Source organism: Eurytemora carolleeae, unplaced genomic scaffold, assembly GCF_000591075.1.
Source record: "Eurytemora carolleeae unplaced genomic scaffold, Eaff_2.0 scaffold429, whole genome shotgun sequence".
In the NCBI taxonomy this organism is placed as follows: Eukaryota; Metazoa; Arthropoda; class Copepoda; order Calanoida; family Temoridae; genus Eurytemora; species Eurytemora carolleeae.
Window position 1 is genome coordinate 46,702 of NW_019396398.1, and position 24,886 is coordinate 71,587.

At 31.3% G+C, this 24,886-nt stretch overlaps 3 protein-coding genes across 3 annotated transcripts in view; 2 read left to right on the forward strand and 1 right to left on the reverse strand.

Annotated features, from left to right (window-relative positions):
* The first annotated feature begins 759 nt into the window (after positions 1–759).
* LOC111702427 (uncharacterized) lies at positions 760–5,248 on the forward strand. The gene is made up of 3 exons (XM_023474106.1): positions 760–896; positions 963–4,161; positions 4,428–5,248. The coding sequence occupies exons 2-3, from the start codon at positions 1,024–1,026 to the stop codon at positions 4,602–4,604; spliced, it is 3,315 nt and encodes a 1,104-aa protein (XP_023329874.1). The 5' UTR covers positions 760–896; positions 963–1,023; the 3' UTR covers positions 4,605–5,248.
* Positions 5,249–6,288: 1,040 nt separating this feature from the next.
* Positions 6,289–24,886, reverse strand: part of LOC111702428 (monocarboxylate transporter 10) — a 19,672-nt gene continuing 1,074 nt past the window's right edge. Inside the window, exons 2-12 of the mRNA XM_023474107.1 lie at positions 18,355–18,430; positions 14,659–14,816; positions 14,114–14,249; positions 13,171–13,245; positions 11,795–11,877; positions 11,180–11,245; positions 10,413–10,535; positions 10,037–10,153; positions 8,891–9,010; positions 7,464–7,557; positions 6,289–6,464 (exon numbers count right to left, since the gene is read on the reverse strand). Of these exons, the coding sequence (XP_023329875.1) occupies positions 6,304–6,464; positions 7,464–7,557; positions 8,891–9,010; positions 10,037–10,153; positions 10,413–10,535; positions 11,180–11,245; positions 11,795–11,877; positions 13,171–13,245; positions 14,114–14,249; positions 14,659–14,814 (1,131 nt within the window). The 5' untranslated portion in view covers positions 14,815–14,816; positions 18,355–18,430 and the 3' untranslated portion in view covers positions 6,289–6,303. The remainder of the gene's footprint in view (positions 6,465–7,463; positions 7,558–8,890; positions 9,011–10,036; positions 10,154–10,412; positions 10,536–11,179; positions 11,246–11,794; positions 11,878–13,170; positions 13,246–14,113; positions 14,250–14,658; positions 14,817–18,354; positions 18,431–24,886) is intronic.
* LOC111702438 (sorting nexin-27) overlaps positions 15,052–24,886 on the forward strand; it is a 22,659-nt gene continuing 12,824 nt past the window's right edge. Inside the window, exon 1 of the mRNA XM_023474119.1 lies at positions 15,052–15,060. Coding sequence (XP_023329887.1) covers positions 15,052–15,060 — 9 coding nt within the window. The remainder of the gene's footprint in view (positions 15,061–24,886) is intronic.

A 24,886-nucleotide genomic window follows, 5' to 3' on the forward strand; every position in this document is an offset into this window, starting at 1 on the left:
ATTATACAGGTTTGGTTAAATAACTGGACCTGAAATTCTCTAAACTGGATTGAATAAACCTGATATTCTTTGGTTGGGTTTACAAATAAAACTGACTTTCCCCAAGTTGGGTTGAACATCCAAACCTGACATTTTCCAGGTTGGGTTGAGGAAATAAATCTAATATTCTCCGCGGGATCAGAATTAACAGTTTTTAGCTTTTTCATGAATATTAGGTAACTTAGTTTTCTGAAACATATGTCATGCATTTATCATTGAATTAATAAAAAAAAACATTTTTTTCGTTAAACCTTGATAGATTCAAAAAGTTTGTAGTTTTTAGACTTCAACACACGATACTCTTTTGCATGCTACTTCGCAACAACAAAACTACACAAAAATAACTACTAGATGAATCTTCACACAAAAAATTACAAAAATCAAAGTACTACATTTATTTCCTATTTTTACCAGAGAAATACTAATATTAATGTAAAATAACTGTTGTTAGTTTTTATAGATATAGTTATTCTAAAAAATGACTACGTTATCTTAAAAATGCAAAAAAGTTACATAGCTTTGAAGTTTCCAAGGTCAGACTGGAGGCTAAAACTTTAGAGGCCCACAACTTACAAACTAAAGGTTACAGAAAGTTGTGCAAATTTTCTCAAAAATCAGAGAGGGTTACTTCTATAATTGCTTAACATTGGCTGACTTGAGAAAAAATGACCCATTAGACTTTTCTTTTCCAAACCATACATTTTTAATAACATTTTTGCACTCAGCACTAGAAACATATCAGAGCAGTCTTTCTACTCTCATATTAAACAAAGCAGCAAGGTTCAGACCATCAAGAAATGTGGGATTCTTTGCAATCACTGGCAGAATATACACGGATCATTTTGTAATGCATTCAGGTCTTAAATTGATTTAATAAGGTTCCAGTATGAATTAAACTCTTACTTAAACAATACCATTTTTAGTTATGACAATACCACAAAGGTGTGCGACCTGGCATTTCTGACCTATCTAGAAGATCCAGATATGGGGCAAAAAGAAAAAGAAATTATGATTGATTTTGATGTTCCGCCATTGATTGACAAGATCTGTCGAGGAGGAGAACATTGTTGCAACAGAGGGAAACTGAATTTATGTGGTATTGGAGAAGGAGACTGTAACACTGATAATGATTGCTCTGGTGTACTAATGTGTGGAAAGAACAACTGCATGAAGTGGAGACCAGCAGGAGGAAGGTGGGATGAGGAAGATGATTGTTGTGAGAAGCGATGCACTCCAGAACATCCATGTGATGAAGGTGGCGGCCATTGTGATACAGATGCTGATTGTAAGAACAGCGAACGTGGCTTTTTAAAGTGCGGAAATGACTTGTGCCTAAATACCATTTATTTTCCGAGAAATATATTTGTTAGAAATTCAGAAACATTTGGATTCACAGGCACTGACAATTGTTGTTACAAACCATGTAACAAACGCTATCATCTATGCGGGCAAAATAAAGTTGGATGTCAGGGTAATGAGGATTGCCTACCTGGATACTATTGTGTTACAACAGCTGCACAGCCATATTGTACTGAGTTAAATGAATGCTCTCCTAAAAATGGTCATTTTGAAGGACTTGCATATTGTGGGAGGAACACAGTTTGCACAAATACAGTTGGAAGTTTTACATGTACTTGTAATACTGGCTATGAAGATTTTGCTGAACACAGTGGTTGTATCGACACCAATGAATGCTCAGCCGGAACTGCAAACTGTGGTGCAAATTCAAATTGTTGGAACTTCCCAGGAACATTTGTTTGTACTTGTAAGGTTGGGTTTACTCGAGACCCTGTGGCTGGATGTACAGATATTGATGAATGTATTAACTCTGATTGGCACAATTGCCAAAATTCTCCAGGATACAACTCAGAAACCTTTGGATTAAATGGAATTAAATACTTTAATGTCAGTTCATCGAACATTGGAGACCAACAGCATCACACATTTAGATTTGAGTTAGCTACTGAGAAGGAAGCTAGTTTCTATTTGACAAATGATGATTTATCAATTTCCTACAAAGCAGTTCTCAAGGATTCTGGAACAGAAATAGAGAGATGTGAGAATTTGAACTGTGTTCTTCTGATCATTTCAAATAAAAAACCAATTCTTTCATCAAGCTCATTTAACCTTTTCTTCTTTGATATATTTTATGAAGAAGCATCAGAGGATACTACTCTTACAGTTTCAGACAGTAGTAATAACATTTTGTGTGAAGCTAAATATAAAGAAATGGTACCTTTGACTATCAATAAAATAGGAGTTGACAACAATTTAGGGGGTCAAGTGGCTTACTGGAGAAATATGAAGAAAAATGTTGTAGAGCAAATATGTGTTAACACTGTAGGCAGCTTCCTTTGCAAGGATAACCCAGAAGAGATGATAGGGATTGGGTTTGGAGGTCACACTACAAGTGGTTCAGATTATCCAGATAAAGTAGTTGTCTTCACAAATCAGAAATATACTTGTGCAAATCATAAAATTGATAATATTAGAGGAAGGTACAGCCCAGGAATGACTGAATTGGATGGTTGGCTGTACATATGTGGTGGGCATTATAATGGAGCAACAGATCCATTGATTGACTGTAAAAAATTTGATCTTAATTCTAATAATGGAGCATGGACAGCTGCACCAGACCTACCTAAAAAGCGTAGACATTTTGAGATGCTAAGCTTTGAGAGCTCAATATTTGTTTTAGGGGGACAAAACTACTGGAAAGGAGGATCTGAATGTCTTAACACTCTACATGAATTCAATCATCAATCAAATATTTGGACATCTAAAGCAAATTTGCCATTTCCCAATCATAGACATTGTGCTGTTGCAGATGATGAAGATGGAAAAATATGGATGATTGGAGGTCATGAATGTGGTGTTGGAGATAAAATGCAAGTTTATTATTACACAGTCTCAAGTAATATCTGGACACATCACAGCAATCTTATCAGCAATCAGGCAGTAATTGATCCATCTTGTGGAATTATCACCAAAACCACAGGAGAGAAATGGTTGCTTGTAGTTAAAGGACAAAGAACAGAAGCAGTTATCTATTATGATCTTACAAACCAAAACAGTTGGAATCATGCAAGTAATTTGTTTGGTAATGGAAAACAATATCACATGCGCATGATAACTTTAAACCCATATTCAGCCTTTATAGTAGGCTCTTATTCTACAAGACATGGCACAAGTTTAAAAAACATTTTAGAGTTTAACCAAGAAACAAACAATTTTGAGGACAAATATTATTACCTCCTAAATGAGATGTACTTAGGGTATTGGACAACTGTGAAAAAATCCAAAAACTATAAAGCTTTACAAGACTGTGTATCAATAAGAGAATATGCTGCTGTTTGCTGGGGTGGTCACACTACATCTAGTTCAACATATCCAGCAACATGGAGCATTCTACTGAGGGATAGGTTAAGAGAAGGAGATCCTCATCTTCCAGCTACCTGTCATGAGAAGATTCCAGACCTTTCTCCTGGAAGATTTCGGCCTGGGGTAACAGCAGTAGATTACAAACTAATAGTCTGTGGTGGACAGTTTTATGGAGGTGGTTATGAAAGTAGCTGCTTTTATCTGGACACAAACAAATATTCCCCTGTTTGGAATACAATGGAAAATATGCTAACTCCTAGGGGATTATTTGAGTTAACTACATATGGAGATGCAGCATTCGCAATAGCAGGTTGGAATCGTGTTAACCTTAGACAAGTAGACAGATGGACTGAAAAAGAGGGATGGGTGAAAATGAGTGATTACCCAATAGCTACGCATCGTCACTGTGCCGTCCCTGACCCAGGATATGACAAAATATATAGCTTTGGAGGAAGTGATAGGGACAATAGAAGCTATGCGTACATTGTGTCTGCTGACACCTGGACTGCTATGCCAAGCCTTTACTGGGGAGCTAATAATATTGCATGTGGCATAATCAGACGAAGATCAACTGGAAACAAGATTATTGTTCTAGTTGGAGATGGTTACTCACGAACACAATATTTTGATCTCACTGTTTATGAAGCAAATGGAAGTGGTGAATGGAATAGCTATGCAAATCCTCAATACTACTCATATTACTCTACAATTGTTACACTAACTCCATATGAAAGCTATGAGGTAAAAGTCATTTATTTACGTGCAAGTTAAAGACTTAATTAATCTTAATCAATATGTATATTTATGAAAGCTTTTATCACACATGCTGAAAAGATTCAATTGAAAAGGGTTACAATTGCTACCTATAAGCAAAGATCCATCCATGATAATTAATCTAATAAGAGTGTTAATCTAAAGTATCCATGTTTTCATGAGGATCAATACGAATTCAGTTTTCTTAGCCAATCTCTTAGTGTGAGTTACATAATTATATTGTTTCTATTAAGATGGGAGGATATAGTAATTTAACCGGAGGAATATCTACAAGAAACTTGTTTATGTGGAATCCTATCTCTGAACGTCATGAAGATGTTGGTCTGAACCTTGTCCATCCTCACTACTATGGAGATTGTACCATTATGCCAGCTGATGCTAAGGTTCTCAAGGGATGCACTCTGGGCTAGAAATATTGAAGACAAAAGAATAAAAATTCGTGTTGATGATCTCCACAAAAACCTGTCCAAAAAAACAAATAATGTACCCTTTGCTTCACTTTCAATGTTGCATTTTTTTCTAAATTACTTAATCAAATTAATCTTATATCAGGTTTGAGTATACTAGTTTGCATTGCTACTAATTTTATTTTATTATTAACATTTGCAAATTATAGTAAAGCAATACCAAGTTAATTTAAATTACAGAATAGAAAAATGTCTAAAACTAAATAGTATACTTCATAATCCTAATAATTTTGAAACCAATAAAAGGGAGACCAGGTTTTAGAAATTCCAGGAATATTTTGTGACAATTACTTTTAAATAATTACAATTCTCATTTGAAACAAACATCCTTTATTGCAGCATTTACATTAAATACTTAAATAATAATTTTAATGCATATTGTACTTAATCATAAAACAAAGGTCTTGGAAAATGTTTACTAAATTTTTCCAAAGCCTGTTACTACTTCAAGACATTCTGTGATTTTGATAAATAGTGTAATTTATCCTACTTGCACTTATAGATTTTGGATAATTAATAATTATTTAAGCCTAGGAGTTAAGCATATCTAAAAATGTGACACAGAATTTAATTTGTTAGAATTTAAGCCACATATTTAACCAGTTTTATTTTCTCTGACGAGTTTACCACAATGATAAACATGATTGAACTGGAATTAAATATATACTAAAAATTGAAAGTACGTTTCATTAAAATAAAAGAGAGTAAAAACTTTATTTATAATTGGTAATATTGAATACTTAACTAAAAAAAACATATAAAATTTTATTAAATAACAGTGTATAATATTAAAATATCATAAACTGTTATTTTTATGAAAAGAAGAAAACTAATTCTTTAATTGTCTACGATCTTTTCATTATTCTATCTATGAATAGTCTGATCTGTTAATTATCCTATCTACGAATTGTCTGATCTGTTAATTATCCTATCTNTGTTTGCATAAACATTTGCCATGTATTTCAGGTCTAATTTATTGTAATTTATACCAAAGCGTTATTTCATATTTTATGACTACCCGCCATGTTTCTTTCTAAAAAATCCATTTTGAATTATCTGTATGAATTGTCTGATCTGTTAATCGTCCAAACTATTTTTAAAAAGTATTTCAGAACAAAACTATCTATAAATTGTCTGATCTATTAATTATCCTATCTATGAATTGTCTGATCTGTTAATCGTCCAAACTATTTTTAAAAAGTATTTCAGAACAAAAAGTATTTTGTGAGAAAGCATAAATTGTTTTAATCTTTCCCCTAAAATAGACTATTCAAGACATATATAGTTGTCTGCTGTTTGCATGTCTGTTCTTTTAACATGATTTACCTAACCTATGAAATGCCCTGATGTAAAAATCTAAGAAATTTCTAATCTATCCATGTCATGCATCAATTAAATGTCTTATCATTCCAAAGTCCTGTTTATCACTGTAAAGTCTATATTTACGTCTTGCAAAATTGCCGCGTAAGTGATTGTAACTTATAGCAGCCTAAAGTCAGAACGCGTCAACCTAGTTTCACCAGGTAGCCCTGCATACAGAGCTAGGCCAGCTTTATTGATCCCTGCTTGCCGGTTGTCTGCCAGTATATAGTTGGTGTACCGGGCGGGGCAGTACAAACTAGGACCGTAAAGGTCGGTTAAGTTAATTAAGCTCAGATTCAGATGTACATGAGTTGAGTGTTACGTCTGAAATTCTTATCTCACCTATTGCTACAAAAGCTATTTGTTGTAGAATAATCCTATTCCCATTTACTTTTATTCTGCTGTGATCTGACAGCTTTCCAAAAATAAGGCGGCCAAGTCCTAAACATTTTACATTTAAAAAGGGATGTTGGGTTCAACATGTTTTTTTAGTTTTTTTTTTAAGATACCAGAGCTGAAACCTTTAGAATGATCGATATCAAGATCAATTCTTGATCCTCTTTTTTTACTAATCTCAAGACTGATTTAGTCTTCAGATTAATTCCTGGACATTAGAGATGCGCTTTTTAACTTTTGAAAATCCGCTTTTTAATTTTTCCGCATTTGTGGTGTCATATCAATTGAACTAATGATCGATTGAACGAACGTAAGTTTTCAAAATGTTCAAAATGACTATAGTCCTCAAATGTGATAAAATATGTTTTTCATAAGTTCGTATTACCATGATTAAATTTATATTTGATTAAACGCTCTAAAATCCGGCTTGTGAACAGCTGACTTTTGTTAAATCGGAAATATTAGTCCAATCAATGTAGCATCATATCTGTAATTGTTATCAAACGTAACTTTTATACTGTAGGGGTATTCAAAAAGAGAGGATTAAGAAGAAAATAAAAAGTTTGTACATTAGATACTCAGATTAATTAAGTGATTGGGATTAAGGATATCCCATTCTATAGTTTTGAGCTCTGAATCTTTATCAAGCTAAAGGTACAATTCTTAATACAGGAATTGGAAAGTGCATTAACCGATTTGCAAATGAAAATATAAACATGTTATAACTATTTTGGATCTGTATCTGATGTAATTCCAATATACGCCACCAGGGCGGAATTGTACCAATAGGGTGGAATTTTACCTGTTGTAATTCCAATACCGGCCACGAGGAATTTCACTTGATGTAATTCCAGTACATGCCACCAGGTTGGAATTGTACCAGATATAATTCCAAAACATGCCACCAGGGTGGAATTGCACCTGATTTAATTCCAAAACATGCCACCAGGGTGGAATTGTAACTGATATAATTCCAAAACATGCCAACAGGGTGGAATTGTACCTGATATAATTCCAAAACACGCCACCAGGGTGGAATTGTACCTGATGTAATTCCAATACACGCAACCAGGGTGGAAGCTTTCTCTCCGTTCATATGCTCATTCTCATCCAGTGGAATATTCTTTGCAAATTCAACCTGTAAAAATAAGTAAGGTATCAATTCTGATTATAAACATGGTTCATTATTCTCTCTGGAAGGGGATAATTTATTTTGTTTACTATCCCGTTTAACAACATATGTACGTAAAACTTTCTCTAGTTGCATAAAAGTCAGCAAGGTATTTTAAATAAACTGGAGCTTTCCGATAAATACTATCTAATTTATGAAAAAAAATAATTATTTTTGAATGCATACTTTCTTTAGCTTGTCATTGTTAGGTGCGTGTTGATAACATAATTTTAAAAAAGCGTAAAAAAATGTAAAAAAGGGATGATTAAATTTGATGAAATTTTATCAGAATAATCAATAACTCAGCAGCAGGCCCTCAGCTGTACTGTTAAAGGGATTGTGATCGTAATTTTAAATGACCCACAATGCAAATATGGCAATGTCTGTTTCACAATGGACAATGGTACCCTTAATATAGCTCTGGTCTGATCAAGTATGAATTAGATATATAAATGAATATAAGTCTGAAAACTGATTATTTTCAATGGTGGTTTCTCTACCAACGCGACTAGCGCATTTCTACTGCAGGAAAATATATATGAATGATCGTAAGTAAATTCTTTCAAATGTCAAGTGACGAAAACATCTTCCATATTATTGATCAGATAAAAGTATCAAGGGTATTGTAAATCGGGCATTGCCATCTTTACATGGACGGTCAATTACTTCCTTTAGAAGTGAAAAATTCTACCAAAAAACTTGAAATCTTAAAAATTATTAAATAATTATTTTAGAATTTTATCCTAATATTTATTCTAAATCTGTTATTAACAGGAATATAATTAATATAGCTTGTCAATTATATTTATGAAAAATCTTATTAGTTTTTTATTTTCAATACATTTTAGTAATGCATCACTGCATCACTAAATACATTTTAGTAATGCATCACTGCATCACTAAATAAAGATAAATATCATAAAAGTAAAGTTTAATTATTGATTTTTTTCGCCATTAAATTTGTCGAACCTTTAAAATGAAAAGACTTGAAAAGTACTTCAAAGTACTTATGGAGAATTGTGAATTTGAAATATAAAAACATGGGCAAAATATGACTAAACTATAAATTTTTAATCTCATTAAATCTTTTCATTCTGCAATATACTGACCTTTGATATTTTAAAACATCGAAGTCGACTATAAAATGCAAATTACAAATATAATTGAAAAAACATTCAAGTTTGTGACAAGCAATCACTAAACTAAATTTTGATTCAAAAACGTACCAAAAATAATTTTCGCTTTTTCAGTTATTTGCGTAATTTTTACGTAATTTACGTAAATTATGTAACTTACGTACCAGGTGTACATAGGGTACAAAGTATCCGAAGAGTGCTGTAGGTATAGCTAGAGCCCAGATAACATATCTTTTATTCTTCCAGTTCGGTAGATAAATTACTTTCTGAACCAGCTCACGAAACTAAAAATAATTTTTTAATACAGGGTTACCAACAATGGGTGAGACGTTGATGGCAACCTTAAACCTTAGTTTGTGTATAAATATAAAATCTAATAATAAAACAAGACATTCGTATATATATACGTTGCCTATAGCCGGCCAAACGGCAGGACCGATTGGGCTGAATTTTTTGTGGACACTCATGGGTGCCCGGGAGTGGTATAAAAAATTTGATTTAAAATTTTTTTACATTTTTTTTCACGGGCAACGCCGGGCTGTTCAGCTAGTCATAATTGTAATAAAAACAATTTTAATGATGAAAACTAGCTGGAGTACCAGGTTACCAGCTGTCTATATTATTATAATTTAAATTTTTTAACCTTTGTCATGGGTTTCCTAAACAAATTTCAGCAAATTTGGTCTAACCATTTGGCCAGCTATAGCGACAAATATAATTGAATAAGAATAATGATAATAATAATAATAATAATAATAATAATAATAATAATAATAATAATAATAATAATAATAATAATAATAAAAATAATAATAATAATTATGATAATAATGATATTAATAAAATAGCAGTAATGATAATAATACAAAGAAAGAATTTTTATTATTTTGATTTCTGGGCCGATTTACTAAAAATTTTTTATTATGTATGATTATATCTGGAGCTGTCTGCGTATGATAATGCATAAAAGGGTTAAAAATAAGAGACTTTATCATTAATTTTCAATAATTTGTTCCATGATACATAGAACAAATTTGAAATGAGAGACACACCAAACAGAGACTCCACTTGTGTCATCTGCAGTTTTTGCAGTTCACTAACCAACTGGGCGAAATCTGGTGGCAGAAACTCGAGTTAAACTCGACTTTTTAAATACATATTTGTAATTTGGTTCTAAAGTCGGCGTTAATGCCTAGTTAAAGCACGACTATTGCAGTTTATCTCCACTTGTCAATTAGTTGTTCCATCCAGTTCTGTTTAGTGTGTGGGGGTGGGGGGGTTGTCTGTGCTAACCTGAGTAGAATAAATACCTTGGACTGATGTTTGGTGTGAACTATTGCTGGAGGAGGAAGGACGGGAACAAATGTGAGGCTAGCGAGGATGGTTACAGCGGTTAACATGGTGAACATCTGTAAGCACGCCTGGACCTGCAAAAAAAAATTCAAGTTTTTCCCAACCAAAAGGAAAATCTTAATGAAAGTTACGAACTGGATTTATATTTATTTCATGAAAAATGCGAAAATGAAGCAAAATTTCGCGAAAAAAAAATTTTGCGAAAAAATATTTCGCGAAAAGCTTATATTCATAGTGTTTATGAATATATGTATCTGCGAAAGTAACTATGGTGTGAAGGGGGGGGGGAGTATTTGTGAAGGATACTATGGTATGAAGGGGGGGTCAACCTACCCCATAATGTTCAAGAATGTATGTATTTGTGAAGGATAGAACTATTGTAAAGACAGAACTACCAGCAGTTACAACTCCGTTAACAACTCCAAGATGTTTGCGGAAGTAGTGTCCGAGAATTGTCTGAAATAAAAAAACTTATGAAAAAATAAGTTCAGCGCCAAAAAAAATGATTTACTTTTTTATTGACCTTTTTCCAAAGTTTTAAATTCAAAAGGAGTAGCAATAAATAGCGCTATTTACAACACAAGATTCTGGTATATTAAAGTAATTTGGAGAATTTCCGAACAAAAGGACGAACAGACTTTTTCGAAAAGCGGGTCTATCTTTTGGTGTGAAAGGATAGGATTGTTGCAAATAAAAAAAGAAACAAAAATATTGGAAATTTATGAGGATATAAATTTAATACAGGCATAAAAAACTTTAAGATTTTGAAACAAACTAAGATTCTCTGATTAATGAAAATTCACAGATACATATATTCCTCAGAATTTGCATTTGATCTTTCAAAGCAATCAATTAAATTGAAAATAATTGTATTTCATGAAATTGTTTACGTATCATTAAAGGCCGCACTCAGATCTTTAGAACTTTTTATTACACTTTTTGTAAAATTTTAAATGCAATAAAAGAACCTTCAAAAGTGCACAACTGAGCAATTTTTTAATTAAAATACTGGCGGAGGACGACCTCTAATTGTTTTTAAATTAAATTACTGGAGGAAGACGACCTCTAATTGTTTTCATTTTTGTAAAATGCTTTCTTACCAAGGACGGAGTGTACACCATAGAAGATCCAGCACCGAAGAGAATACCATAGGAAACATATAATACCTTATTAATATAATAAGTTTTATTATAAAACAGCAGAATAAGATAAAAAAGTATGTTTTAAAGTTCTACCTCTAAGCTATGAAAATGCATTAATTATCTACCTGTACGCTATCAAAATGTATTGATTATCTACCTCTACACTATGAAAATGTATTAATTTTCTACCTGTACGCTGTAAAAATGTATTAATTATCTACCTCTACGCTGTGAAAATGGATTAATTATTTACCTCTACGCTATGAAAATGTATTAATTATCTACCTCTACGCTGTGAAAATGTATTAATTATCTACACCTCTACGCTATGAAAATGTATCAATTATCTACCTGTACGCTGTAAAATGTATTAATTATCTACCTCTACGCTATGAAAATGTATTAATTATCTACCTCTACGCTATGAAAATGTATTAATTATCTACCTCTACGCTATGAAAATGTATCAATTATCTACCTGTACGCTGTAAAATGTATTAATTATCTACCTCTACGCTATGAAAATGTATTAATTATCTACCTCTACGCTATGAAAATGTATTAATTATCTACCTCTACGCTATGAAAATGCAAGGAAGATAGTCCCATACCCAAGGTAGCAATTACACCACCAATAAGAGCAGTAAATCTTAAACCTAAATGAATAACATAAAAAAGATTGATTCTCACAAAACATGATAATTCAGTATTATGATTTATACAGACTAGGCTAGTCCTGGTATTTCTAAAATGTCATCTGCATACCATCAGTGCGTCTAATATTTATAAATTATTAAAAATTTTTAAGAATTTTGGTTTATAAATAAAACAAAAATATGTCAAAAGGTCTAATATTTTTTATCATTTATCAAGTATTTTTTAAGTTGTCATCAAATCCCTTTAACATTGTAATGTAATGTACAGCAGTTGTCTTTTTATAAAATATTCTAAACTGTTTTTCCATCTTGTTTTTTTTTAGAAAATTAGATTGATATAAAACCATATTTTACTAATTCATTTTAGAATTTGGAGAAAATGAGTGCGAAGCTAGAAAGAAAACTCCGTGATAAAATGAGTCCAAAGCTAGGAAGAAACCTCCGTGATAAAATGGGTCCGAAGCTAGAAAGAAACCTCCCTGATAAATGAGTCCGAAGCTAGGAAGAAACCTCCGTGATAAAATGAGTCCAAAGCTAGAAAGAAACCTCCGTGATAAAATGAGTCCGAAGCTAGAAAGCAACCTCCGTGATAAAAGACGACATGAAATACCTTGCGGTAATACATTAGAAAATCCACAAAAATTTTCTATTTTCAAAAATATTACGCAAAAATACATACAAATAATTCAATAACTGAATTAACTACTTAGTTTAAATTTCAAAATTGCGTATAAATTTTGCCTTTTTATTGTAGATTTAAGTACTATGTACGCATTGTATTAAGTACATTGTACTTGTAAAGTTATAATTCAGTACAAAAAATTTCCATAGAAACTAAAAAGAATCTATCTAAATTTGCGTTTTGTGACATGAATTTACCCCTATTTTCAGACTTATATTTTAAATAATGTTTTTATCAATATTTCTTATTATCTTTGATAAAAAATCATTTTTTTCCGAATAAATTTTTTTGAATTATTTTAATGCCGTTTTTTTATTAATACCATCTGTGTATGGTTTCTTCCTGAACCGGACTCATATTCTGAGCTGTGTGAACCCCATGGAACAATGTTTAAAAAGAATTAATAAATATTTTACCTATTTTATCTGATACTATTCCTACTAGGAAGGACAAGAGAATATTTTACCTATTTTATCTGATACTATTCCTACTAGGAAGGACAATATTTTACCTATTTTATCTGATACTATTCCTACTAGGAAGGACAAGAGAATATTTTACCTATTTTATCTGATACTATTCCTACTAGGAAGGACAAGAGAATATTTTACCTATTTTATCTGATACTATTCCTACTAGGAAGGACAAAAGAAAGGTAGATCCTATTGTGAGGGATCCAACAAGTGCTGAAAAAGGAAAAATTTTAACATTTTGTTTAAAATTAATAAAAATGAGCAAAAAATGTTGTTCCAATTTTTAAATTATATTAAAAACTTTTTTTGAAATGTTGGAAGTTGAGAATCTATTAATTTAACTAAATAACTAAAACGGTTCCATAAAAAATTTACGGATTAATTAAATTCATCTTCTATAACCCGTAGTTGTCATACCCTGCAGGGATACATTTCATTGAGGGATCAAGCATCTTCCACATTTAAAGTGCCCACAGTAAATATCGAGATTAAGCGTTCAAGATTAATTATACTTCACACTAAAGTTCAGACCACTGATTAAAATTGCCTGAATCTCTACTGTTCAAATCCCTAAATCTCTGAAACCTGATGGTGTTAACCCTTGATATTTCAAACATTGACTATTTGACCTGCCAAAAACCATAGTTTTAAATATCAAAGGTTTACAACATCAGGTTGTAAAGATATACAGCATAGAATAATAGAGTTCAAGGGGCCGGGTTGTAAGCGTACGTTTAAGTGACCCTTCATGCATAGATAGCAATGCCCAATTTACAACGATGCTCTTGATACCGTAATCTGTTTAAAAATGTGGAAGAGAACGCCGTGTTTATGACTCGAAAAGTGTTTATTTCTGTGAATTTCTCCATTTTTTCTTAAAAACTATAACAGTCACTTTTGAGTTTTGTAGAGAAGCCAGAAATGAGACTTAACAGTTTAAATACATAAAATCATTGATGTCTAATTCATGCTTGATCAGACGAAGCTGTTATGGGGACCGTTGTAAATCGGGCGTTGCCGTCTTGGCCTGCTTGAGGGTCACTTGAAATTACACTTACACTAGATGTACAGGTTTACTTACAGCATTTAAGAGCAGCGTCCTCTACCCCCGCCTTCTCAAGGTCAGACTTCAGCTTGACGAAGAGAATACCAAAAGTGTTTATAACTCCAAAAATAATTCCATTAACTAGAAAACAGGAAACCAGAACCATCCAGGCCTAAATATTAAAAAACTCCAATTTTTTAATCACTATATTTTTGCAACCTGATGGCGTGGACCTTTGAAATTTCAAACTTGGATTATCTCATCTCACAAAATTAATAGTTGAAATATCTCAGTTTGAAATATCAAAGGTTTACATCGTCAGGTTACAAAGTTATAAGGATTATATCATTTTAGTTTCTGGCGAAAACTCAGTTTCTTCAATTTATTTCGGAAAGACAATTCGCTTGAAATCCTCACACATGAAACCTAAAAATTTTGCTCTATTCCCCCCCCTTGCTCTTGTTGAAATAATTGTGCTTTTAAAGGGTATACCTTTGAGTGTGTAAATTATTTGAAGATTTCTTTAAAGAAAAGGAAGAAAACATTTTGGCATTTTTATTTTATGTTTTTTTGATATTTACCCATATTCCTCCGTCCGGGGGAACTATTTCTTCATTCTTAGCTTCATCTTCTTCTTCCTTCCTCTTATCATGTTCTCCTTCCGTTCTCTTATATTCTTCTTCTTTCCTTCTCTTCCCTTCTTCTTCCTCCTTCTTCTGCGTCAATACTTCGTCCATATCTATAATATTATCTCAACTATTTTATGTATTTTAGAATTATAACTTTGAACCGTTTAAATTATACGCTAGAATGACGTGTGACTTTTTGAGTTTCTGGCATTACTGACATGTGAGCTATGAGTGAAAATCAACTCTCTACTAAACTCTGAGTGGGATGAGTGAAGAATAACTCTCTATTAGACTCTGAGTGTGGTATGAGTGAAGAATAACTCTCTACTAAACTCTCAGTGTGATATGAGTGAGGTATATAACTCTCTACTAAACTCTGAGTGTAGTATGAGTGAAGTAAAACTCTCTACTAAACTCTTAGTGTAGTATGAGTGAAGTATAACTCTCTACTAAACTCTGAGTGTGATATGAGTGAAGTACAACTCTCTACTAAACTCTGAGTGTGGTATGAGTGAAGTACAACTCTCTACTAAACTCTGAGTGTGGTATGAGTGAAGTATAACTCTCTATGAGTGAAGTACAACTCTCTACTAAACTCTGAGTGTGGTATGAGTGAAGTACAACTCTCTACTAAACTCTGAGTGTGGTATGAGTGAAGTATAACTCTCTATTAAACTCTGAGTGTGGTATGAGTAAAGTATAACTCTCTACTAAACTCTGAGTGTGGTATGAGTGAAGTATAACTCTCTACTAAACTCTGAGTGTGGTATGAGTGAAGTATAACTCTCTACTAAACTCTGAGCGTAGTATGAGTGAAGTATAACTCTCTACTAAACTATAAGTGTGAGCGTTGTATGAGTGAAGTATAACTCTCCACTAAACTCTGAGTGTGGTATGAGTGAAGTACAACTCTCTACTAAACTCTTAGTGTAGTATGAGTGAAGTATAACTCCCTACTAAACTCTGAGCGTTGTATGAGTGAAGTATAACTCTCCACTAAACTCTGAGTGTGGTATGAGTGAAGTACAACTCTCTACTAAACTCTTAGTGTAGTATGAGTGAAGAATAACTCTCTACTAAACTCTGAGTGTGGTATGAGTGAAGTATAACTCCCTACTAAACTCTGAGCGTAGTATGAGTGAAGTACAACTCTCCACTAAACTCTGAGTGTGGTATGAGTGAAGTACAACTCTCTACTAAACTCTGAGCGTAGTATGAGTGAAGTATAACTCTCCACTAAACTCTGAGTGTGGTATGAGTGAAGTACAACTCTCTACTGAACTCTAAACCCATTTTCAATTTTCCTTGTTAGCTTTTAAAACATTGTCTATCTGGTTTTATTTAATTTTCTAAGATCATCTTTATCTAGATTTCAATCTTTAATTAACCCCTGTTGCAGTCCTGTAAAAACTATGACATTTCAAATAAACGCCCTATCCAAGGAAGGATGTTATTTATTTCGAACCACCCTTTAATGTCCTGTCCTGTAGAAACATACTTTAATAAAATCGTAATTTAACATTTTTTGTCAATACTACACTGAAGTGTCAAAATGTCGGTTTGATCTAACATTATATTATGGGGTCATATCACTGAGAACAAGATAGAATGAAAATGTGATATTTATACGACTTCACTAGTACAACTTTGTGACCTTGTAGCATCTCTAGTTTTGATTTTACGGAAAAGTACGAGAAAAGAAAGTTTACAAATTAGAATTTCAAATTTTTGTTCTTCTCATTAACTGTTAAATAAAAGAAGTTCTGATTGAAAACAAAATAATATTTAATTGTACGTGAAATTTACTTTAGTTTAACGTGATATTCATCTAATATTGTTGAATGCAAGCTTTTCAAGCCTTCAGAATATTTTGCAAATTTGTAAATCGTTTAACCTCTTTTGTTCAAATCTTTTCTTGCAATTACGTTAAATGAAAATTATTTGATTGAATATGTCAAGAAAAATACAACATACTTTTTGTTTCTTTTTATTTGAGCAATACTAAAACTTTCAAAAGTTGAAGTTAATATTTTTTCTTTTTCAAACATTCAAAAGGAAATTTATAAATATTTTTCTTGTCTCTCATAGTGTAAGTCTGTTTGTTTGTATCCAATAAACGTCAAAACGGCTGAACCAATCGAGCCCTCATTTTTAAAAGTTGAACAGTTTTCCTCGGAAAAAAATGCCGACTATTATTATTTTTGAAAATTCGCAAATCTAAAAAAATATGCAAGAATAATGGCCTTTTTCAGAGCAACAGTTAAGAGCTAAAATTGTTAGAAGAAAAGAGGGCTTGAAGCGTCCTAAAAACCTCGTCAAATTTAGATGTTAATTGTTACATTTAAAGCCACCATTTTTCATCGTTGTTTAATTGGATGATTTACAAAAATCGTAAAAGCCGACATTTTCTCCAGGAGCAATTTTTCGATCTCGACCAGCTCTCCCATGAGGTAATGTGTGTTGCCCGATAGGTTCAGTCGTGTATTGGATAAAATTAAAAACAAACAGGCAAGCTATGTATGCAGATAGATAGATATTGAGGAAAATACTACACTAGCTGCAGTTTCAGCTAAATCCATGATATTTCCCCCTACCTAGGAATCTTACTCTTTCATGTAGCGATGGGCAATAGATAGATTCGTTTTACAGAAACTTTTATTATTTTTACACTTTTAAAAGGTTTAACGACAATCTAAGAAGGGTCCAACGATTAGAAATTGTATTCTGTAGAAACATGCAAAATTGTTATTCTGGTAAGAAAATATAAGGCAAAAGGAAACCACTAACTATCGTTTTTGTTTTATATTTTCTTCTAGGGTAATAAATATGCATGTTTGATTAAGGCAAACTTCTACAGAATAACGGTTTAAAATGTTGGAACCTTCTCATAGTGTCGTAAAACCTTCTATTAGTCTAAAAACATTAAAAGTTGCATGTTTGACAATTTTAAATAATACAGGGTGTCCCAGAAAAACTGTGCATTAGGGGTATTAAAAACTGAGTAAACAATTTTCGTTTAATTTTTACGATCAAGGTGTCATTCGAAAGCTTATAATTTCAGTTATTTCATGATGTAAATTTTCTCCTTCTAGGTCTCATACTTTTTTGTTACTACCAATTATTTGAGCGGAAAATGATTTTCCGGATTTTTAAAATTTTCGATTTTTAACGTCTCATTTTCATTCGTTCATAAAGTATGAAAAAATTTTAAAGATTTTAAAATTTTTTTAAAATCAAATACTAATACCCCTACTGCACAGTTTTTTTCATTTCATAAAGATAATTTGCAAATATTCACTTTTTAGAAATTTTTTAACAAGTAATCGAAGATTTGTAATCGTAGCCAAGGACTTTGGAATTGGGACTATCAGAAAATAAGTTTTTTAAAACCCCTTAGAATTAATTCCTTTGTATGTTTAAATGGTTGAACAAATTTTGGAAACCATCTTTTTTAATATAATAATAACTAGATGAAGGGCCCGGCGTTGCCCGTGGAAAACAAAATTTCGTTTTTTTAGTTATAACACGGCCATCCATGAGTGTCCACAAAAAAATTCAGCCAAATTGGTCCAGCCGTTTTGCCGGCTATACGCAACATATATATATACACGAATATCTTGTTTTATTATATAGATAATATGATTTTACCTGCGGCAGTTTTACAATATATATACTTTATTACTGGTTTCTCACAAGTTTGAAATCTCTCATTTTATTTCAACTTCTAAAAATGAAAACATTGAAAATAAAAACTAATTGTCATAAAAATAATAATACTTATTTACACATTGTTGTGATTTTTCAAACTAAAAGATATTAGCTCCGTGAACAACTGAAAAGTTGAGAAAAATAATATGTAGATTTTATTTATTGTAAAAATTAGTTAAGTTTTTCCTCGATATTAATCTTTAAAAAAATCCCGTGTTTCTTTTTAAATAGATGTCGGTACTCGGCACTTTGAACAAATGATTTATATTTGTTGCTAAAAGTAACACATTAATAATTTACAAAGCCGCGAAACCGCATAAACTGATGATTATATATACAGGGGATAGGGGTTAACATATGGGGGTCTACAGGGACTGCGCCCCCCACCAATTCAAAGCGATGATTTCCCGAGGGGTACATCAGTCCCCAACAAAGACTGATCCTCCTCTTAAGAGTGAGAAAAAAAGTTAAGCCCCCCCCCCTTAGACAAATTTATGCATATGCCCCTGCAGGGCAGGGCGGTCCCGAATAATTTGTCCATATTTTCAATGCATTTCTTGTATAATTTATCACACCTGGTAGCAAGTTGGTAAAGGGGGGGGGGGGCAAAAATTAACTTTTAAAACCTGATTTTAGTGTTTGAACGTTTCATAATGTAATAGAGTTGAATTAAAATAAGTAGACAATACAAAACCTTAAAGCTTCTTTTCTTTCTTTATTTACAAAAGTGTACTAACGTTTTTGGGGGGCAATACAAATAAAATCTTGGTCTGAACAGCACTGCAGTATTTATGTTCCATGAATATTGATTAAATATGATTATTTTATCTATTCATGAGTTCTGCACATGTTAAATATGATATCAGGGCAAGCATTAAACTGCAAACTTAAATAATAGATAAACTTCAGGATCAAAACAATATTCTCCGATAAACGTCCTTTAAAGGGAAAATGTCTAAATTTGTAAACCAAATAATTTCCCAATTGTCCCAGCGCAATTTTCAGGAACAAACCGTTTCATAAGTGTCAAACATAGGATATTATAAGTATATTTTATTTTATTTAGTTAAAATTAGGATTTTAGGAAATCTCGATTCTTTGTATTTTTCGTTAACTGATAAGGATACATATTATTTGCAAAAGTTCGAAAAATATTTATTTTTGCATGTTTAAGGTCTTCAAACATGCAAAAACTGCATAATTCCAAGAATTGGTGAGGAAAAAATTAAAGTAAAGATTCGACTAAATATTACATTGTCATAAATTTTGCTTCATTAATGCGAGTTTTTCCTTTTTATAAACTGAATGTAAATTGAATTTAACGATTTTACGGGTAAAAATCGCAAATTTGAAGTTATATAACACATTCCAACCGCAAATAAACTAAATTGTTTAAATTCTAAACTCAAATATTTAAAATTCACATGCTTTTCTCAACCTTTACCCTTGCAAAGTTGAGATTTCTAAAGTACGTTCTAATTATTTGATTTAATTTATTGATTTTAATGTTTTTATTTAAATAAGCATTAACATATTTAACTCTTTGATGTTTAATAGAGCTTAACAATCTATAATATACGGCGGAGGGGGCGGGGGCTGCATTGTCCTTTCTCCAGTTGAATTATGTAAAAATGTAAAATGAGGCTTTCTTTCTTTCAACAACTTTTTATTTCCATTTTAAAAACAAAATTTTACACCTATCTTACAAAAAAAACTCGATTTGTGCTTCTTAAAATAAATGAAGATTTTCCAGGTAATTTGACAGAAAATTATTCTTAGCTTGCTTAATCTTTAATTGTTTTTACATAAAGAGTGTCCCATTTCATATTAGATTATCTTTAAGCTTTAACGCCAAAATACAATCATAATATTCGAAAAAATTAGTATTCTATTCATTTAAAAATGATTCATTATTCATTCTTCTTAAATTTTCTGATTAGTCCCAAAAATCGTTATTTAGACCGATAGACGATCTAATATGATGTGGGACACCCTGCAGTTATTTTTCTGTAGCAGCAACAACAGATTTTTATTCTAGATGTCATAACAAATTATGCATATTTATAGTTAAACACTTAATAAGCCATACATCGAAAGAATTCGTCAAATGTCGTAATCTTCTCTTTCTGATAATGGAATGTTGCAGATATTTAGCTTTTTAATAAAATGATTATATGTAGCTCTTTAAAACTGTTCTCACATCTTAATGGCTATTTATTAATTTTCGCAAATACTGAGATTTACGTAAAATAGTAGAAAACCTTCAGAAAATTGGCAAGACGACATTTGATAAATTCTTTCGATGTATTGCTCATTTAGGGTTTAACTGTATGAAATATTAAAGCACAAATACTCTAAACTCTCCCTGATAAAAACACAAAACAACTAAAATCTTGAAATATTATATTTAAGAAAAAAAACCTTGACGATAAAATTTTTTTGTTTTAATTTAAAAACTTATTTATATTTCCGTTATTTCCTTGTTTGTTTGATTTTCAATTAAAGGGACAGACCGGCTATGTAAGGTAGTTGAACTGAGTATGCAGTGTTGTGGAAAGATTCTTTATGATTCATTTGAGACATATTAAACTTTTTAAAGATCTGTAAATATATACGTTTTCAGAATCGGTTTTTTTAAATTACTAAATAACGACGACGAAATATAAAGTAAAAATTATACAGTAATCTAATTAGATGGTTAGGAACATATTTCTCAAAAGAAGTTTGTCAATAAATCAATGCTAGAATCAATTATTTTGTTTTCATTATTATATTGAATTTCTTTTTTTCTTTGAATTTATTCGCAGATTTCTTCAAATTCTTCAAATGTCGTCTTTTTAATAATAATTCCAGAAAGTCTGCAAAAATCTTTGTGAATAATGAGAAAATAGAAACTAATAAATGAACAAGATTACTTATTTTCGATAATAAGATTAATTTTTATTTTCTCAACCGGTTCCTAAAGAACTAAATAGTTTAATATAGAGTTTTGTTTACATTTTATGTCGTCGCTATTTAATAATTAAAAAAAAAACGATTCTGAAAACGTATCCACCCACAAAGTAGGAGTTTTGAACTTCGAATTTGCGCTCAATTTCAGGATTTACAGATCTTTAAAAAGGTTTATATGTCTCAAATGAATCCTAAAGAAGCTTTCCACAACACTGCATACTCAGTTCAACTACCTTACATAGACGGTCTGTCCCTTTAAATATGCTCAAAAGGCCATTAACTAAATGGAAACTTTGTTAATAGAATTGTTTATACACATTTTCCTTTGTAAATCCGAACCTTCACGGCAATTGTAAATTTATAAGTTTGTTTATTGTTAAATACAGTGAAAGCAAAACTATCATTAGAAATTGGAGCGTATTTAAAACATCCTAATAATAAGCCATTATTTTTCAGCATATTTATATGCTGTAAGGAAAATCAGTAAATAAACAAATGCGCCAAATTCACAACGTTCAACGTAGAAAAATTCGATTTATTTTCTCTTCTTGTTTATATAAAATCGGTCAAAGCTAGAAAAATAATATTTGGCCCATTTACTATTTTCACGAGACCTTGAATATTAAATATCTCATCCCTCTCACAACTCTAGTAATACTAACACTATATACATACTATACACAAATATATATATAAATGTATATATATGTACCTTAGTAAAATGAATTTGTTCCCGAATTTTTAAATTTTTTATTGCCACATAGAAAAAAGATATTTTTTATTTACATTACTTCAATTTTCTTAAAAGCGAAAAGATACATGCACACTTTTTCCTTTTACGCTAATTTATTTTTCGTATCACCTGAAGTTTAAAAGTACTTTTAGTATACAAGCACTAATTGTGTAAACAAATATTGATAAAAATATAAACATTAAACAGATAAACAGATACCTAGTACCTATATACCTTAACTATACGATTTTTCAATCACAATACCAAAACAGAAATGCAATTAGAATATTTTTTGAGCGTCAAAATTGTTGACATTCATAAAACGTTTTAAACGTTGAGAAAATTTCGAGATTATTGATTATTCGCCTTTTTTCATGTTGTAAGTTTTAACTCTTTGATCCATCTGAATTCATCATGTTGCAAAGATATCAGAATTAGAACATTCTACTTCGAGGTTAGTGTTCAATACTTTTTGTTAGATTTTAAATTTAAATTAGATTTTGAATCGTGAAAAGGTGAAACTTAAAATAAATTTCAGCAACATGGAAAATTAAAGGCAGCACTTTGAAAATCCCGGATATCCAATTTATGGATTAAGAGAAGCATAAATTTTGCAACCCTTAAATTTAATCTACATATACAATGATAACCAAAAAACTCTAAAATAGGAAGACGACTTTAAGAATAAAGTTTTAACATTTTAAAAGTCCAATCAGAAACAGCAATTGTGCATTTTAGACGGACCAATTTCACTTAAACGTCTATTCGATTTGTAATAACATCAAATAAGTATTGCTATAATGTTGTCTTTCTTATCCATTGTTTTCTGGTCATGACTGTAACTAAAATGATATTTTATTAGAAATAATTTTCATAAATATATTTTTTTAATTAATCGTTTTCTTGACTGCATGTAACCGCAAAATGATAAGATTGCATATGTTATCAAATGCAGTTATTTTAAGTCTGGCTGTTTTAGTCAAATGAACCATAAAGTACACATTCGAACTGAATTTAATCAATTTAAAATATTCTAAATCTTGAATCTAAATCGTACATACGATTCTACAAGTGGAAAGACACTTGAATTACGTATAATTCCATAATTCGCTCTAACAACAAAATTATTTCGAAAATAAAGCATTAGAAGATATAATGTTATTTCAGGTTTCAACGTTTTAAGTAATAAACACTTTTTTAACAAAACCTTTCCAGAAATGTATCTTAAAAGAAAGAAGTATACAGTAAAGATGGATGAAGCTTCAAATAAATTTTTCTATTTTTATATATGGATCATCATGAAGGGATTAAAATCTCAGCGAGGGGGGAGGGGGGTTAAAAAGATCTTTATAACTCATTTTTTTACGGTTTGATGAAAAGTACAAAATTAAAGCAATTCTAATCTTTTAAAATTTCAAATAGTTCTAACAGCCTTTTCAGTTGTTTGACTATTGTAGGTTTTAATCCATTTTAGATGTAATATAGTTTCAACTATACCTAGAGTGGATTGTCCGATTAACAAGGATACCTTTACCCTTTACCCTTTACCCTTTAGAACTTTGTTTTGATCGAGAATGGATTATATAAACTTATTTTTATCTTTCAACTGTTTATTTAAAATTATTTCGTTTAGTGTGAAATCCTATATCAAAATTATTAAAAACAAAAGTCAGTAGATTTTGGATATTTAAATTATTTAATATTATTTCATCATAATGTTACATAGAAATATTGCCATCAAACCATTCATGTTTATTGATTTAACTTGCAAAAAAACCTTAACAAAGAGACAGGAAATGTTATTTCTAAAATTCGGTTGGTAAATGATTTACACAGTGATATCCTGTGTACAGCTGATGTGGAACTAGATGATTAGAAAGATATGAGGAGAAAGTAAGTCTTGTCAAATCGATGCTTTTCATGATTGGACACTTTCGAGGATTTCAAAAATGTCGTCCTTCACCTGAAGGTCGTCTTGGAGATTAACATTCTGTACATTTTTAAAGGATCTGAAGGGCTACAGAATCCAAAAATAAAACAAAACATGGGAGAAAACTAATCAAATTGTGCCGGACCGTTTTAGGTTTCTCTATAACAAATCAAGAGTTCTTGAATTAGGAGGCAGTATTATTTACAGATTTTAATTACTTTTTGTTTTTTTCTAAGACCATATCATTTGAATGGAATTCTATTTTTATCACGTTTTTTAATGGTTCAAAAAAGCTGCATGTTTCTACAAATTTTTACCAAAATTTCTTTTATTTTTATTATTTTAACCCATGGATTGAACAGTCTTCATCATCAATATGTATAATGTAAATTCAAACATCACCCACCGGACCTGTTTATTGGTTAGGGAATATTTATATAGGGAAATTTCTATCAACAATGTTTTGGGACATCTTTCCTCTCACAAAGCGGTACAAAATACAATATGATTGAAATTAATACATATGATTTATGAAATATGATATACTCAAAAAATAAATGGATGTGCATTATACATAGATTTTTCATTCAGACAATTCTGTCATGGTGGGCCGGTGGCTCTGGTCCAGGAATACAATCTTCTTAGTGCACTAAATGAACAGCAAACTAATTTTTTTTATGTTCTTCACTCTTGAGTTTAAGATTTGAAAGTGTGAAAGCTCTGAGTTCTAGGGGTTACAGGTCTAGGTGGGGCACTGCCCCCTTGCCCCTCCCCTGTATACGCCCTTGTACAGTAAAGCTAACTGAGAAAACGTAGAGAACTATCATCCCCCCTGACTTAGGGTGTACAGGGGTATA

Excerpts from the sequence above, each read along its gene's own strand:
- LOC111702427 (XM_023474106.1), top strand. The coding sequence starts at position 1,024 with ATGGGGCAAAAAGAAAAAGAAATTATGATTGATTTTGATGTTCCGCCA. Across the intron at positions 4,162-4,427 it reads CTCCATATGAAAGCTATGAG|ATGGGAGGATATAGTAATTT; the intron begins GTAAAAGTCATT and ends GTTTCTATTAAG.